This window comes from Mesitornis unicolor, unplaced genomic scaffold, assembly GCF_000695765.1.
Source record: "Mesitornis unicolor isolate BGI_N332 unplaced genomic scaffold, ASM69576v1 scaffold47212, whole genome shotgun sequence".
NCBI lineage: Eukaryota > Metazoa > Chordata > Aves > Mesitornithiformes > Mesitornithidae > Mesitornis > Mesitornis unicolor.
The window spans coordinates 5,301-23,812 of NW_010170731.1; the positions used below are offsets into that span (position 1 = coordinate 5,301).

Sequence of the window (18,512 nt, forward strand, 5' to 3'; positions counted from 1 at the left end):
AACAAAGACCATCCAAGGAAACTCAAAGCTGAGCAAGAGAGAGCCAAGAGGGCATGAAAAAAAAAAAAATATGGATTTGAGCTAAGATACGGATTTAAGGAGCGTGGTTCTCCCCATGCAGACTCCTAATGGGACACACAGACAGATCCAGGGGGACTGTAACAATTTATACCAACTGAGGAGCTCTCTCTTAATTCTAATATCACAATAAAACTTCACATTTTCTCCTGCCCCTTCTTAGTCTTGGCTATTTGTGCTGCAAGTTTTTTGAGACAGAAGATTCTGATTTCTGGACCTGTTTAGTGCTGTGGGATCACAAATACTGCAAGGCAGGTAATGAAATATTTATCCTCCATTGCTGTCTATTCTTGCAGGCTCTGCAAAGGAAGCTGTCAAATCTAAAGCCACCAATTTATGGTTCAAGTCTTCAAAAAGAAACAAAACCAGAGCTTCCACATCCACCTCTCTCTCAAAAAAACAAATGTTTTCATACCCTGACCCATTGCAAGACATTCTTATTCTTTACATCAAAATAAATATTTTAAAAAATCAGATTTCCAACTGAAAGGAAAATAATTATAGATGCTAAAAAAAACTTACATGGCTTAGAAGGTAGGAGAGCCTTTTCATAATGACGTTAACCGAGCTGCAACCTATATGGGACGTATGGTGCTCAGAGCTGGGCCCCAAACCCAGCTTCAGGGAACCTGAATATTCCTGAAAGCTGCAGCATCTGGAGTCGCAGCCTGGCTCCTAGGGGGGTGAAAGCAGCACGTTCCTGCTCACAGCAGCAGTCACCACCTATATTTCTTCTAAATGTGAAGCTGATAAATTCCTACCCTGAATTTCACCCTTTTTTTTAGAGTGCTACAGAAGCTACAGACATTTATGACACAATTGTGAATCACTCCACTCTAACTATGCCAGAGTTAATGCTTCGGGAAAGTTCAGCACATCCCTTTCCAAGCATTAGGCAGGAACATTACTCATAACCTGTAACAGTAGCAAGGAAACCAGCCCTATGCAATGCAGTCCTCTCTTGCAGATATTTGGGCAGGAGAGGACCAGGTGTCTGTACTTACCAGGTGATGAAACAAGCTGGTTCCTGCTGTGCTGGAAGACCAGAAACCCCCATCACAACATGCTCTACAGAGCGTCTCTTTCACTGCCAGGTCCCGATAGCAGCTATTGCCACCCAGCGCTGATGCCAGCCTTTTCCCAGAAAAGCCCAAGGGAGAAGCTGGTTCTGGCCCATCATATGTTTTGAGGACAAGCAGGGGCCACGGTGCCAAAGAGGCCAACACTCCCCACCACCAAGTCCTCTGGTTTCATTCAGCGCAGCTCCCAGGTACACAGCCAAGGGACCTTCCCTATCCTCCCTCACTGGCTCTCCTGATTGATGCCTTATTTTAAGAACTATATTGCTAAGGAGCTAACAAAGAAGTTAACCCAGGAATTTTGGTCCATTAATCACTTCACACCATGCTCTGGGGTTTTCTTTTGTTCAAGCTACAGAGAAATCTGGGGCTGGGTAATCCCCATCTCAGATAATATTTTGATGCAACAGGACTTTATGAGATACAAGATTTTACAGCAATGGAATTATGGTTGTGCATCAAAATGTAACAGGGGATAACAAAACACCACATGGCTTGCCAGCACCCAGGGGTGTTTGAAGTCTGCACCACAACAGTAGCTGCTGAGGTCAAGGATGCTACAAGCACAGGGAGGGCTCTGGAGCTGCTGGTCCCAGGGGAAGCTTCACCAAGGAGCCACTTCCCCACCACAGATCCAGACTCTTTGGAAACCAAAGGCAAAAGGCAATGGAAGGAGCCCTGGAAGGAGCATTTCCAATGCAGAGCGACTGATCTGAGGTGGCTCAGAGCTGGCCACACAAGCATAACTTCCCTCTTGCCTCTATTGAGACAATTAAGGATAAACATACTTAATAAAAGAGCTGTGACCTTGAAAATGAACACACTTTCGGCAGCACACCAGGGTCACTCTCTGCTTCATCTCAGCTGCAAGCCTGCTTTGCTTCTCTCTATAAGAAAACTGGAAGAGCCAAAGCTGCAGACAGCCAGACTATGAGATGGGAGAGGGTGGGGGGGGGTCTCCCCAACCCCAGTAATGCCGGGGCACTGCCAAGCAGAACGGCCCTGGTGCTCAAAGGCATTGAGTGTGCCCACAGCAAGCATGGAGAGGAGCTCCTGGTGTGTCACAGGAGGAGAAATAAATAAATTAAAGGCTGAAAGTAAGTGAAAGTCAGTGATTTCCCCCTCCTTTTAGCATCAGAACTGATTTGTGGTGCTGGGGCTTGTCTTAATGCAGAGCTGTCCCTTGCACCTCCCCAGGTCTGTGCCAGGATCTCTGCTGCTCAGTGGAAAGGTTTTTCCTTGGGAAGCAGAAGTGACAGTGACAAGAGTGTCCATGTGAGACCTCACCCCACAGCCACTGCCCACCAACTCTGTGGTCTGCATGGGAGATCCTGCAGCATCCTCAGCTGAGCCTCGCACATCTCAAATCACAGCAGCAGGAGAAACAGCTCCTTGCAGGAGCTTACTATGGGATGGGCTTTAAGACAAATTAGTGAAGATGAGGCTAAACGTATTTTGTTAAGGCACTTGTAAATCATCTGTCCCTTCAGCTGGGAGATGCTCTGTTTGGGCCCAGCTATGCTGTCAGGTCCCAAGCGTCATGTCAGAAAGGAGGCAGGAAATCACTATGAACAGCTTCTAAGACATCATTTCACAGTTTCACAGTAGAGGTCATTACACTGCACTACTGCATTTAAATGTGTGATTCCAGTTGTGAATATATTTCATAATCTCCTTGCACTTGCCACTGATTCTGGTCTATTGTCTAATGCCTTAAAGTACTTTCTAAGACCTTGGTAATTGAAATGCTGAGGTAGAAAATTACTGTATTACAAGCAGGCAAATTCACGCCGAGAGGAGAAGTGAATTGACCTGGAAGGTCGCATCCAACCGTGGCACAGCTGGGAGCAGGGCGCTGGCTCCTGCTGCCAAGGTCACCGCTCCCAGGCACAAAGCGTCCCTAAGTCACCCAGAGGACATCTGAAATGGGGCGTTGTAAGCTTTTATATCGGCAACGGTCTTTAGAGCTCAATAGCACTTATAAATGAATTCTTTAAAAGGATTATATTGTCCTCAGTAACTCATCACTTCCCTGGACTGGCCCTTTCATTTGCATTTTCCCCCCGCATTTTGGATGAGATTTGAAACCCAGCAATGTCATAGTTTGCATAAACAAACAAGCCTCGAATACATAAATAACAATTCACATCCTTTTTGTATATATTCAAGTACTTCACAAGGCACCATGGCAGCCATTAGCACTTCTAAACACTTTTTGAAGTGGCAGCTTGGTATTTTTTTTTTTGTCCTTTACTGGAATTGATTCACGAACTCCTTTCTGCTGATAAGCGAGGACTGGTGATAGCGGTCCCGCGAGGCGAAGTCTGCGTTCTCCTCGGTGAGCTGCGTGGTCTCCATGCCAACTGTTGCAAAGGACGGTGTCACCACGATCTGCTCCTTGGGAGATGGCCTTCTCCTGCAAACACAGAAGCCAAGGTGCCTCCATCACCCCTTGTTTGCCGTCCATTAGCAGCCATACTCTCAGCTGCACAAACAAGGCAGGGTGCTGCAGGCTGAGGCTAAATCTGAAAATATTCTCTTTAGAAGATACACAAAAAATATACTCCTTTTCCCCAGCAAACACTGGTAAATCTATTAACATTTCCTCTTTGGACTTGCTCCAAACATTGGCTATGGCAAACACTTCCCACACCATGCAGGAAAAGAAGGAGCATGAACCATTTCTAATGAAAAATGGTTCATGCTCCTTCTTATAGTTCCCTAAGCTTTAGTGTACATTTAAATTATTTTTTAGCTATTTAAATGAAAGAGGACATTTTCCTGCAATCTCTTTATGGCAGAGTCTGATTTAAAAACAACAAACAAACAAAAAAATCCAACTTATTGCACATCTGAAAATCAAAACTAGAAGAGGTTATAGCATCAAATTAGGCCTCTTTGAGCCTAGAGGTGTCAGTGATCCTTGGTTGCCACCAACTCCTTTGCACTAATGGGATTTCTTCTTTACCTCCAAGTCATTGCCTGGATTTCAAGGAAATAAAGCTTGGAAAAAACCTGCAAATCACTCCAGTGCAATTCCTTGCAGCATAGCAAAGGTGAGATTCAAAATGACCCACTCAAGGAGAGCCAAAATCTTCTTTGTGCCAGCATGAGCAGAAGCCCTGGCATCAGGATAAGGGGACCAAGCTGGCTGCATGACCCAGAGGTTGCACTCTTTGAGGAGAGAGAAATAGGATCGGTCTCTGCCTTGGGCAGTCACCAGCTCCCCACCCAGCCCTCCTTGGCAGGGTCTTTGCTCATCGACTGCATAGACTGAAGCTCTAAGGACTGTGCTGGTCTGGTAACTCATAGAAGAAACCCAACCCATGACAACAGCACCTCTACCCTTGGAAAGCAGGACTTTTTGAGGTGTGCAGGACAGGTGGGTCTTCAGGGACGCTGGCCCATACTCAGACCCACTGGTCTGGCAGAGAGAATGATGGATGCGATGAAAGAGAACTGACTTGTCTGCTCTCGGCCATGCCATGGACCTGCCTTGGGGTTTTAAGAAAGGTCTGGTCACCCCTGGCTTCTCTCCCAAGCCACCTCTGCTACCAAAGGCTTGTGGCCATGTTACAGGGACTATGAGCAGAGGCAGGAGCTGGCAAAATCGATGTGGTTGTGTACCAATGCATTTAAATGCCTGGACTTTCATTTATTTTAAAGAAGCCACCAAATTTCCACACGTAATGCATGGCAGCTCGTGTTGTGAAGTCCTTATTGCAGTGTTCACCCACTGCAACAAAAATGCAACCCAACAGGTTGAGAACCTCAAATCCCACTGCACTGCGCTGCAGCAGAGATGATCACTGCCCACCATGAGAAACCCAAATGTGATTGAATTAATAATTAATAGGATCAAAGCCAATTAAAAACTAGTTAATAACCAATCAAACAAAAACCTGGAGATCTTCTGGGAAGTAAACTCCAAATACAATGTTACTGCAGTCCCATACAGACTCAACACTAAATGGCTCCTTCACTGAAGACCTTGTTAATTGTATTTGTCCCATAGCCATTGTGGCTTCCCCTTGATTTCCTCTCTGAAACTTGAGCACCGCTGCAATGTGCACCTGCTCCACCCCTTCCATGGTAATTTGTTTTCAATGGATGGTGAGTGGAAGAGATGGAGTCTCCTGTTCCTCATTTCCTACCAGATGTTCCAGTTCAACCAGCACCACCAAGGCTGAGCACAGACCTTTAGGGTACGGTAAAGCTTCAGGCACCAAAATACGGTTAGAAGCTGATGTGTCCACACATAAGGCAAAGTCTCCAGCTCCCCTACTTAAGTGGCCAGCCATACGCCAGGCTAATGGGAGCAGTTATTTTTGCCATTAAGAATGACTTTGAGTTTGCAAGAAGGGACTGCTCAAGGTAATGAGCAAGTCAAGTCTGCCACCCCTCGCTGTGCACATTCGTGCGTCATGGGAACAACGAGTGCCACCTCATCCCTGCCAAGTGACTGGTACGAACCTGCACGAGGTGATCAAAACCGACTTAATCCAGCCGAAGAAACTGAAATTTGCTGCCGCCCCTGCAGAGAAAAGGCACAAGAAGACAGTATGCTGCTAATTCGCTCATAATAGCATTATGCCATTGAATTTAAGCATAAAAGCTCAAACCAACATGATTGTTACTGGCCTTCAGTACCCAAAGATCCCGCGATGGTGAGAACACTCCCGCGGTCTTCCCACACCCTGTGGCTTTTAAACAATTGTCAAGAAACTTAACCCAAATTTCCCATGGGGAACAGCCATCCTTTCCCAGACTGACAGCTTGCTATACTCCAGTAAAGCCGTGAGCAAAGCATAGCCACTCACTGCAGTGCCTTTTCCTCCCTGGACAGCAAAGATCATTCCCACTGCAGGGATGGGGAGACAGGAGGAGCCACTCAGGCGACCCCAGCCAGGATGGCTGTGGTCTCACCACTCATCCCCTCCTGCCTGACCCCATGGAGAGCTGCCTTAGCGTATTACATCCACAACAATTTTTTTCTGATTTCTCTGTAGAGTTCGTTTCTTGCACTGGTTCGCTGCAGGGGCAGGGAAGTGCTGGGACTGGCAGCAAAAGCAGCAGGAGAAGTTAGTGGTGAGGGACAGGGAGGAGAACAGAGACTCAGCAGTGCCTGCTGGATTTGGCTTAGGCTGTTAGGAGAAAGAGAGAGGAAAAGGGATGTGTTGAAATCCTGGAGCATTTCTGCTCCCGAGGTCTTCATCCAGTCCTTAATCCAGAGCATCTCTCAAGACAGCATCTCCCAACCTTTCTAGGCAGAAGGGTTGTTCAGTCTTTTGGAGAACAAACTCACGGATCACTGGATGCCATGCGACCACAAAATAACGTTCAGTCCCAGCCAAACAAAAATCAAGATGACTTTTGAGTGTTCATTTCTAACTTTTTCTTTGCTGTGCATTGTTTCACTGTATGCATAGGAATGTACATGCAAAAGAAACCAAGAAAAAAAAAAAGTCTAATTATGCTGCCATTTCTCAGATCACCTTCCAAAATCCCTACACACTGAGAAATTCTTTTTAAAGTCATTTTTGTTAAACAGTTCAAAAGCAGATAACAGAGATAGAATATAGTGAATATACAAAAGCAAAGAAAACTTCAAGGCCTGAAAACATTATTTGTGTTTTGTTTAATATATAAGGGCAATTAAACAAAATGTTAAAACTTAGATCTATTTCAAAATATACCAATTAACAAGTACTATCCACAATCTCAGCTCTTTTCTACTATTCCATACAGATAAGTAGAAAAGAAATTAGAGTAGAAAGAGAAGCACTGGTGAGCAATGTTTTAATCATTACCAAGTGACAACTATGTTTTGGTTTCTCATCATTTGAGTTTCTGAAATCGAGTACCTCCTTACCTACTGTCTAATCACCTCTCATCTAAATAAACCCAAGGAGCTATTCCATCTTTGCCTAAAAGACATATGAACTAAGTCTCTTTTGACTTTTCTCATCTTGGACCAAAAATTGCCCATCCTCACTCCCTCCAGAGACAGAGACCAATGTAAGCCCCTCCTGCAGCTGTGCCAAGGGCCTGTAGGCTCTCACGAGCCGCCTTCTGAATGTGCTCCACTGTTTAATTTTGCACTTGTTTAAGCCGATCACATGCGCGGACCTTTCTAATGCCCTCTGCCTAAGAGTATTTTCCCAGATTACCTTCCCAACATGTTCAACCTGTTTAGGTCTGGAATCAAAAGGCTCTCTTGTTCTGCAGTTATGAATGCTGAGGCTTAATGACATACCCGTCATAATTCCTGTTTTCATTAAAGTTTTCTCAGGTGGGTTTAGATTGATTAATTAAGTTTATTAAAATGTATTTACAGCAGATTTTTCTCATTGCTGTGATTTATTTACAATCTGCCATCCCTGTTAAGTCTTAGTATTAGTATCTGGTTTTGCCATTTAAAGTACACTATATTGAAGCAATAAGCACAATGTTCTAACTATCAAACTCATACTAGTTACAGTTAGAATCCAGTACAAAAGAGCCAAAGAGAAAATGTATTAATTCTAGCAATGAAACAAAACCTCATCATTCCCTGTGTCATCTGCAGATTAAATACAAGAGTCTCAATTCCTAATTAAGTTAAATTAAAGCTTAATGAATTTTTAAGCAGATTTATTAATACAGAAGAAAAAGTACTCACCAAGGGGGAGTCCTGGGCTTACTTGGCCAATGTAGAAATACAGAATAACTGCTGCAGCCAGGCTGACAAGGGTGTAGATCCACTGAATGACAAACATTATGATGAGAGACACGACCGCCTGTTTGGAAAGACACAATTTGAGGTTACCCATAAGATAATACATTGATGACAACCTGGCAGTCCTTTTTCTGCAAAGCCCAGCGGCTCCATTGACCTCCTGTGGTGCAGTGCCCAGGGAGAACTCCTCACCTGCAGACACAGCCAGGCAGCGGGTCAGTAGTTGGTTGCACAACCTGGCAAGATGACCACGCACTGCAACTCCAAGGGAAACTCTTTAATAACTGAGGTAGTGCTGGAGCTTTCAAGTTGTCATGAGACCACCAGTAAATGCTCCTCTTTTTTTGGCCAGAAACGCTGCGTCCTGGTTTTAAGTGAAGCAAATCCAGTGCTTTGATGGCATTTCCACATCTCTATCTTTCTCAGGGTTGTCTTGGGAACGATGTGTGAGAGACCTGCACAGTCAGGTCCCAGGATGCAGCCACTCAGCTTTATCCTGATCAGTGTTTCCTTTTAGGTGTCTTGCTCCTAATGAAGTCCCAGGACGGGGACACAACAGAGGCTCTCCTTGCACAGGACCTGCTGCATAGCCCGTGTCCTGCCCGTGGGATGAATGATGCCAACCACAACCGTGTGGTGGATGGATGCTCCTGGGCATTGGTGGCTGAGGTTGGTGATGCAGCAAGACTCCTGGGGAACTACGTCATCTCCTACCTGCAAAACACTCCATGGTGCATGGCTTTTGGGCACACGTAGAGCTCTTCCACCCAGTGTTATCTGAAAAGATTTAGGTATGGCATGGCCAAAGTTTCTCAGTAACGAGGTTCCGGTGTTACAGGGAGCCTCGTTTGGTCTCACCATTAAAAGGAGGGACAGCCCAGGATTACAGCATCATCCAGCAGCATGGAGGTACCTGTCAGTGGGCTACCCTGAGCCCTAGAGGCAGTGTACACCTCAGGTCCCTCTCTTTGGGCTGCTCCAAGAGGAGTATCCAGAGGCTCACCAGCTCAGGAGGCAGATTTGGCTCAAGGGACATATGAAGGGGACAGGGGTAGCATCTCCATGGATCAGGGTAGGAGCAGCAAGGGGCAGCATGCAAAGAAAGAGCTAAGTAAGTCCAGACTGATATGATTGGTGAAGCTCAAAGAGAGAGGGCAGAGAGGAAAGGAGCCAGGATGAAAAAATGCATCTGATTTTTGCTTCTGTGATTTTCTTTTGCATCACTGATGCCTCTCAGCTCCTCCCAAATCTGACTATTGACAAGAAACCAAATCTGCTTTAATGAACCCATCAGTCATCCCTGCAAGCGAAGTCCCCCACGACGGCAGAGCACTGCCCGCTCCACGATGAGATGCGCTTGTGAGCCACATCAGGTACTGAGCCCAGAGACAGCACCAGCACACAACCTCCTAAAGATGTCAGCACTGGAGAGGAGCCTCCACATGCACCCCCCCAGCACCGCAATCCGGTGGGACCCCTTGCCAGGAGCTGGCCACTGGCGGCAGCAGCAGCAGTGAATTTGAAAAGTAGGTGTCAAAATCCATCTGAGGATTAAACTAAAAGGGTTTGGTGTGTTGTTCGAGGGGGTTTGTTACATTTTACGCACAGCTACAAAATCCCCATCCGTGCAGCAAAGCCATATGGTTCATTCATTATGCATATCTGACCCTTTCCCTGTCATCTGCCCATTAATCCATCTTCCCAAGATGAATTTAAATGTCCTAAACTCCTCAGCAGCTTGAGACAGAAGCTATTGAGAAGTTATTTATTCTTTAAAGTAACATGCTGGAGAAACGTTCCACTTTCCTCCCTCAAAAGGTAGAATTTCACAGCTAGGCTGCTGGTATCAGGAGGTCAGCACTAATGAAACCCCACCCCACACTTGCAGAAAATGGCTCATAAATAAAAGTAATGCAGCTTTGGAGCTGATGTCTCACTCCATCCCACAGCAAGAAAAAGCAGCCTGGCACACTGTGAAAAAAGGAACGCTGATTTTTTAGAAATGCCTTGCTGGCTGGGAAAAGCCGTAAGTTGCCAAACTTTGAATTTGTATCTTTTTGGTTCCGGTTGGAATATTTTTGCTGTTCTTGTCTGAAATAACATGTCATCTGGCTTCCTCTAAATTTGAACTGCTGGATGCATGGTACCTTGAATGCTTAATTGAGGCGACGTCAAATTCTAGAATCAAAAGCCGTCTTAAAGTACTGCAGTGTAAATACAGTGTAAATACACTGCAGTAAGTGATTAATTTCCTTCTGTTTTCTACAGTCACAAACTAGTGCTCAAAATAAAAGAAAATTACTTACACCAACAAAGGAAACCCAGTGATTGCAGAATCTGGAGTAGAAAGATTCCGGTGGTTGCTGAATTCCCAGCTCTAGATTTTGTTGCTTTATAGATGATTCTGACAAGAAAAAAAATGGAAAGAAAGAAAAGAAAAGCTACATTAGAATTGAGCTAAAGTGTTTGGTTTTTGGGTTTTTGGGTTGTTTTTTTTCCCTCTTACTTTACATTACCAGACCACAGAAAACCAAAGCAGAAATTCTAGCTGGCAGCTGGGTATAGGAGAGCTTAACCAAAACTTGTAAAATGAAAGCAAAAAAACATGCAAGGAAAAAAAAAGTTGCCAACTCTGGTGCTGAGTCCATTTGAAGGCCACATCTGCCTATCTCTGCTTCAGTTTCCCTATTTGTGAAAGAAGATAAATAAGGCTTTTCTCCATTGGAAGGGTTTACAAAGGTTATGTAGAATGCTGATAAAACATGACAGCACTGAGATGACAAACTCCAAGCAAACACACAGCATCAAATACCCACGTCATCAACAAAACACAGTCAGACTTCTAGCTGTGGATGTTGAATTACAGACTCTGTCTGTGGCATGGAGACCACTGCATTTTTGTAGCCTGAGTTTTAGATTCACAGGGCTCCACCTCTCCTACCCCACACCAGGATGAAGTAAACCCCAAGATACACTGAAAACCTTTACAACATACAGCATTAAGTGTGCTTGTGTAGCATAATGCGTATATAGTAAATAACAACACACTAAATATAGTCCTGCCTCGTTTCCTGTCATTAATCTTCCCCAGGAAATTGCATTGGAACTTCTCCTGTGGGGCACAGCGATGAGCCCTACTCTCACCTGGAATAAATGATATTATTGCCATGGATCACTGAATGACAGCCCCGAATATAAAGTTAGTTTCATGTCTGCCTTCAAGAAAGCACCAAGAGGACCAAGGTTATAAACCATGCTCTCTGAGCATGGAGATGTCCATCTCCTACGGCCCTTACCTTCTCCCCTCTGTCTGGGGAGCACGGGCACCTCATTGCAGAGCTGCTCACCCAGCACCAGCAGCTTGGGTGCATGCTGGGCATCCAGAGCGGGTGATGAGGACAGGCCTGCATCATGCTGATGGACCCACTCAGCCAAGTCCTGCCGGCTCTCATGGTGGGGCTCCATGGTCCCACCCCCGTCATATTGAGCCAGGGGAGCATCGTGATGGAGATCCAGGAGGAAGCTGTCTTGTAGCATCTGCTTCACTGGCTTCTTTGCCTTCTTTTGTTTGACATTTTGGGTTAAATTCTCGGCTCCTCCTTTTTTGCAAGTACCTGGTTCACTACAAAATGGTTTAAAAAGCTGGTCCATGTCTTTTGTGAATTCCAGCAAGGTGCCGTTTGATCTGCTTTGAATTACTCCATCTGCTGCATGGCTGGAGGGCTTGTTGAAAATTAAAGGCTGGGAAGAGTGTGCAGGCCTAGCGTTTTCCATCTGGGTCTCGTCAGGTTTCTGCTGAATGTTGTAGCTCAAGGAGACCGAGAAATAGGAATAGTCTACAGCAATATACGTCACCATGAAGTTGATGGTAACTATGGGAGCAAGAACGTTGACTTGCCCAATGAAGACGAAAGCCATAGTGATGAGACTTGTTAAGCAAATCGCAGCCACTGGAGTCTTGTTGGGTCCTTTCTAGTTCATAAATAAAACAAACTTACATTGAAATTAATAACCATAAGCCTCACTGCGAGGATTCCCCACTTGCTCAGCTGCCATAGGTGGTTACCTGGGCGGTTTGCAGTGCGCCCTTAGTCACAAAATACATGCATGCATGTGCAAGCAGAGGCTCATCAGCTTAATAAATTAAAGAACAGGCTGGAAGCCAAAGGCTGCTGAGCTCCCATCTCACCTCTGAGCCTTACTCAAGCTTTGTCTTTGAAAAATTCATTCACTCTCACTCTGTAACTCCGTGGCAAAACAATGCCATTAAAGCAGCAATAAACCTTCAGAGAGATTTGTGGGGCTTATGGGAAATCTGGCAATAAAACATGTTAATTAGAGTTAACAGTTTGTCTCTAATTTCTCTACAGGACTCTGCACTGCTGCCTACCCAAAAGGCTGTGAAGCTCTGCCCACACAGAGCAGTGCCACCTCCACATCAGCAGCTTCTGGCACTGTCCTGACTGGAGGCTGAGCTAAATCCACAGCCTGCTGAGCCCCTGCCCTTGGGGTTTCTCTCATTTCCTCCTCCCGAGCTGCATCTGCCTGGTGGCAGGAGGAAAGCAGCAGAGTCCTGGGCAGCTGAGGATGCTGGAGGGTGGGAGTCAGCCCCAGTGATGCCAGGAGAAAGAGAGAGACAAAGCCAAGGGCATCAGGGGGTGGAAAGACCTGAACCATTAGCTCATGTGCTTTAATCCCAGGTCTAACGTGCCCTTTCTTGGACCAGGCACTGCCTCACCGTTTTGGTAAAATGGTATGGAAAATATCTTACAAGATATCTTAGAAATGTCTTAGGTTTTCACTTACTGTATGTGCTTCTTTAATAAATGCACAGCTCAAATGGAAACTATTTTTATTTCCTTCACTCTTATTTATTAATAAATTGGGACAAGTTCTGGACCTTATGCCTTTTGACAACGAAACAGAAATATGTCTCAGGGATAAAGGATCATGGTCCTCAGAAAGCATCTCCGGTATCAGAGGGATGTACTGAGACAGGGAACAGATGGTACCATCTCAGGATGCCTCTGGCTTGAGTTTAACTCTCCAGAAAACAGTCATGTCCTTCCCATCAGCTGGGGTTATGATGACTACACCGCTTTTTTCAACTATGGAAAAGAAGAACTGATGTGGAACAGACTGTTAAGGGCAAACTAAATTTATTAACTCTCCATAAACCAAATCTCAACAAGTTTCAAGATGGCAGAGAGAAGGAATGGGGAAAAGTGCTCTGCCTTGGACTTCTCACCTCTTTTTGAGCCCTTCCCATCATGGCACTCTGCCCAGACAGAGTTCAGAGCAGAAAACTTGACAGAAAGGCAGAAAACTATCAGGGAAGAGAAGGACAGCTTTGTTAAATCACTGAGAATTTCACAAGGGTTGCCAAGTGGAGAACAGCCTGTGCTGGGATCGCCTGACAACTGCCTTCAGGAGCTGGAAGTTTTTGCTATCCTTATTATTCCTGCTTCTCTTATACTATTCTTGCTATTATTATAACTTTAATCTTAGAAAATTATTTTGAGAAATACAAAACAAAGTCTAGAAAATTACTATGCTTATAAAACATTTAAATATTTTAAAACATTCATAAATACCAATATTGCAAAATATTTTTCTCTATTTATAAGCTGCTCTGAAAGAACAAAACATCATAGGGTTTCTCCAGCTGTTCGGTACAGACAGTTAGGTGCTGCAGGTTATTGAGAGTGATGGAATTACTTTCTCCCTGTTTAGAAGAAGGGAAAAAATAATTTCAAAGTTTGCTCTGAATGTATAACTCAAGACTACAGCGTCCTTAGAGACTGGTACTTTGCCTGATCTCATTGGAAAGACTCACATGAACGAGGATTATTTGTGAGGACAAGGAAAAAGCCTCTTGTCATATTCAAAGCAAGGCTTTGTTTTAAAGCATATGTAAAGCTTAGCAGGCCCCTAACTTAACCTTTCAAATTATTTGTTTTTATTTTATAGTGTCCAAAAGGCACCTTATCTTACAAAGAAGTGTCCTCTTCTCCAGCCCACACAGGCTGAATCCACTACACCATGACTACTCACTCAGCTAAGAGGCTACCAGAGAGGATAGGAAAAGTTCAAAGACAAAAGTGCAGGAAGGAAGAAAAAAAAAGAAAGAAAATAAAAAAGAGAGGCAGTCACCATCCATTTCACCAAAGGGCCTGGACAAAAGCTTCAGGATGGGAGGGCAGAGAAGAGCCAGGTATCTCCCTCAGGCATGGTTAGGATCAGCATGAGTTTAAATAAGGCATTTGCAAAAAAACTCACAGGCAAAGGTATATCATAAGTCTCCATTTCCCTGTGCATATCTGGAAAGAAGGACAGAGGGGACCGATGGGTTGGGAGGGCTTGGGAAGGCTGTCCATGCATGGTGCAGGACAGTCCCAGGGCTGGGCCGCAGAGGTGGGCAAGCGAGATGCCGGGGCGAAGTGGGGCTGCTTCTGCGTGGTGCTGAGCCCCATGGGAGGGCTCAGGGCAGAGGTGATGTAGCACAGGGGACAGGCAGGGAAAGGACCAGGGCAGCCAGGGTCTTGCTTTTTTTAATAAAACCATCCATTTCCTGGCTTTTTCTTCCTACTCTAGGGTACCAGATCCTAAACCTTCCCCTCCTCGCACCTCATACATCCCCCATCTCACCCTACAGACACACAGAAACCCTGGCTTCTTAAATCACCAGTTTTCCTTCACGTGAAGGTTTGGGAGCAACGTCAGGGAAGGGATGACTAACCCCACGTCCAAGGAAGGCGAGCATGGGGATGACGTTCTCCTGGGCGATGCACTGCAGGATCCTGGGTGCTCCGTACAGCCCCCCCATGCAGGAGGCCAGAGATGAGATGTACAGACCCAGCAAAAACAAGAAACCCACCAAGGATACCTGGAGGAAGCAGAGAGAATGCAAAGTTGATTATATTGTTCTTTAAAGACCCCTGGGCAGTCTGAAACACAGATATTTTTAAAAGATCACATGTATTTTGTTACGTTGCTAAATGAACAGAGCGAGCCCTGGGAAAGCAGTAATTTAACTTGTCTGTGGTAAAAAGTACAAGCAATTAATACAGGAAAATTATCCCATAAAAATAATTTAATACTGAACATCCTGTACCGACAGAGCCATTTGACAAGCTCATATCCAAGAAATTCTTTGTCACTTGCAGCAATTGCAGCAAAGGAGCAGCTATTAGATTCCCCTTAAGTAACTGGAAGTGAGTTTATTTCAGGAGAGATCACTTATATACAGAGCACATCATACAGGAAAAGCTGCCCAGGCTTCCAACCATCCAAAACAGGAAGACAAACCCCTGTGTCCCAGAGGGGAAAACCAATCCTGAAAGAAAACCCACAGTAAAACCAAATCAAAATTGCTACTTAAACAAATGGCATCTCAAAAAATATGCTCCGAAGGATATAATACAATGACCTTATTTTCCTGTCTTCAGTGAGAAAATAATTTCCTTTGGCCAATACGAAACTTAAAAGAAAAAAAAATCTTTAAAGCCACGGTGCTAACAAGGCTGGGTTTATGACTGGTTTCTAGTGAACATCCTCTCAAACAGGCATGGAGGAAAAGGAGGGCCAGCAGCCAGCCACAGGGAAAGGCAAGGCATGGGAGTAACACCAGCACCAAGGCTAGGCAGGGAGAAAACCCTCAAATTCTGGTCCAGATCCATCCTGCCCATACTCCACTGAAGTGAGCTGCTGGAGGTGCAGAGGGTGACACCAAATGCAGGTCCCTATGTGTCCTTCACTCCCATCCCTCCTCTCATGGAAAAGGAGATTTACATGAACACGGGTCCTCCCAGCCTCTGCCCCTGTTCTCGTCAGGAGGCACATGCTTTATTAGAAGGAATTACAAACATTTACACGGCTGAAGATGATTCAAGCTACTTCTGCCTTTTCCTCATCTATGAAGTCCACACACAGCAAAAAGGAGATTGGGAAAAAAGCCATAACATGCTTGCTGTTTGGGGAAGGCATGTAAAATTAATGTCATGGTCCAGAGCCATACAAACCTCCCACCACAACGTTTCTTTTGCCCATGAAAATTCACATGGCCTCATGAATTTTATCTTGTGGGACAGAAGAAATTTGAGAGACAGATGAGCAAATATCAGCTTCCATTAGACCAACAGACAGGCACTCGATGGGGAATCTTCCCTTCCCTCTCCCCTAATCCTGCCCTACTCTGAGAAATACTTGGAAGAAACAATCAGTTGTGCCAGACATCATATATTATTTTAGCTGCCAAAAATTCTTGCATTTAAATGCACTACTTGACATTCAAATCAGGGTTAGAGGGGAAGAGTCCTTTTCACCGAGGCTGATGAAAGGGTTTGCTGGGGGTTTTGAGCAGGGAGAGCGTGAATGCTTTGTTGGCACTTCGAGCTCATTAGAAGTGAAATTACAGAATCTCATTTTTATGGTTAAAAAGCCAAACAAGTACTGTAACGGAGAAGAGCAGACAAGTGCTCGCTCGCCTGTGAGTGACAGACAGGGAGAGTCTGCACGCTGGCTGTGTAATGATCTCTCCTCCTCTGCTCAAAACAAAGTCATTAAAATCTAAAGCAGCTTGCAATAACTCAGGGAAGCAACATGAATATTGGGATTGCACCACTGTTTTGTGCCATATTAAGGAAAAGAAAACTGAATTTGCTTTTTTGTTTGTTTGGGGGTTTTTTTAGATTTAACATTATTAAATATCTTCCCACTCTTCATTGGGAGATTTCTCATTTCCAGCCCTCCCAGGTTTTGAAGTTAAAACACAGCTTTAACAATCTCTTTCTCATCAGCTGATTCATTTAAAGCAGTTACTGTACTTTTTGCCCACTAAGTCTGTCACATTGACATACAAGGATGCTGCCTTAAAGAAGGGAGACTCATTCTTTTTTCCCCTGAAACAGAGATTTTTTTTACCTTAGCAGCAAGGAGTGGCAGAAGCACCACCAATTATTCAAGTGAAGGAAGTTTAGGGCTACAGTTACTTAGAGATAAAATGAAGCTAGAGTTTCAAACTGATTTTTTAGATTAAAACCATGTTAGAAATCAAATAAATGGCAAACATCTCAAATTTAATTTAATCACAAAAACCAGTGTCAGATATGATGAACTCATGATTTTGGATAATGCTGAATAATAGAAAATTATATCCCATACCCCGTTTAAAGTAAGACAGTGACACACACCAAAATCTTTTGTGTTCTCTTTTTCAAGGCCTGCAATGATAAGGTTCATTGCCTGTTACACCACAAACCACCCTCGTGTACATACATCCATGTGGAATGTCTCGAGTTTAATAATCCTATTGCTCGCCCTGCAATTACAGACCGCTAGATATGGAAATGTAAGCTTCGCCTGACTTAGTGAAGATAAGCACTGGGGTTCTTTAGAGATTTCAATTTGGTCTAAGCTTTCACCAACGAGAAAGGATACATTGAATAAAATACAGCATTTATCATTAGGCCACATTAGCATATTTTAGTGCTTAAAGCTATTGCTGGGTGATTATGCCAAGATTCAGCATTACTGGATATGCTGGCAAAGGCAAAGTTATTCAAACCAATTGTACACTGGTACTTGCGATGGGGAAATCCCCCTGAATTTCAATGAAGGATGGGTACCCAAATTCCTTAGGCTTTTGGAAAAGTTCAAGCATTCAGCAAAGCAGATGGCAACCCAAAAGCGCCATTAAATAAAGCCAGGCTGGGTTATTCAGACAAGTTACCTTCTCTGCTATCATGAAGTCATAGCGGAGTGACTGACGGGTACAAACGGCTCCCAGCAAAAAAACAAAGACCATATACAGAAACCACCTGCAAACAACAAAAAGAAACTATTTTTTTTCCAGCAAGAGAAGACCATTGAGAATTCTGCCCATTAGCAGCACCACGAGAAGGTCACGTATCTGCAAGTTGGGTCCTCAATCACTCTGCATGGGCGGTTTCTGCACGATTTAGCCTCATGGCTAAATTCAACCCTGGTCCACATTACAGACTCACTACAATGTACCAGGGACAGCTGCAGCGTGACCACACAGTACCCCCGAGGGGGAGCTACCTACACTCTTCATGTGTGCATGTGGGCAATAACCCAGGCCCGGGGACAGACGTTTAATAGGGTCTGTAGCAATAAGACAAGGGGTAATGGTTTTAAGCTAAAAGAGGGTAGATTCAGACTAAATATAAGGAATAATTTTTTTATGATGAGGGTGGTAAAACACTGGAACAATTTGCCCAGAGAGGTGGTAGATGCCCCATCCCTGGAAACACACAAGGTCAGGCTGGACGGGGCTTTGAGCAACCTGATCTAGCTGAAGATGTCCCTGCTCGTTCACTAAGAACCCCTCTAAATTCAGGAGATCTTTTCTGCCTGTCTGAACTTTGGTATGCAATTAAACATCATAAATTCAAAAGCAGTTTAGTGGCAATGAAAACAGGCAGGAAAACCTACTGAGTTTGGTTTTTTTTTTACATATGTAACAGTGTTTTATTTCTGCAAAGCAATATTTCCCAGGGGAGAGCACTGCTTGGGGATGTAGGACTCCTGCCTTGCCTGGTAGGGAGGTCATCTCACCTGTCTTGGCCCCATTTTCCCAATAATAAAAATTATATATTTTAAAAAATTTTATAAAT

General features: G+C 44.4%; 1 protein-coding gene across 1 annotated transcript; it reads right to left on the reverse strand.

Annotated features, from left to right (window-relative positions):
- Window positions 1-3,407: 3,407 nt before the first annotated feature.
- LOC104537011 (solute carrier family 12 member 8-like) lies at window positions 3,408-17,693 on the reverse strand (the record flags this gene model as incomplete). The annotated part of the gene is made up of 7 exons (XM_010179776.1): window positions 3,408-3,573; window positions 5,631-5,691; window positions 7,819-7,936; window positions 10,182-10,279; window positions 11,172-11,847; window positions 14,615-14,761; window positions 17,606-17,693. Coding segments are annotated over 7 exons (1,354 nt in total), but the record flags the coding sequence as incomplete, so codon positions are not given.
- Window positions 17,694-18,512: the final 819 nt, after the last annotated feature.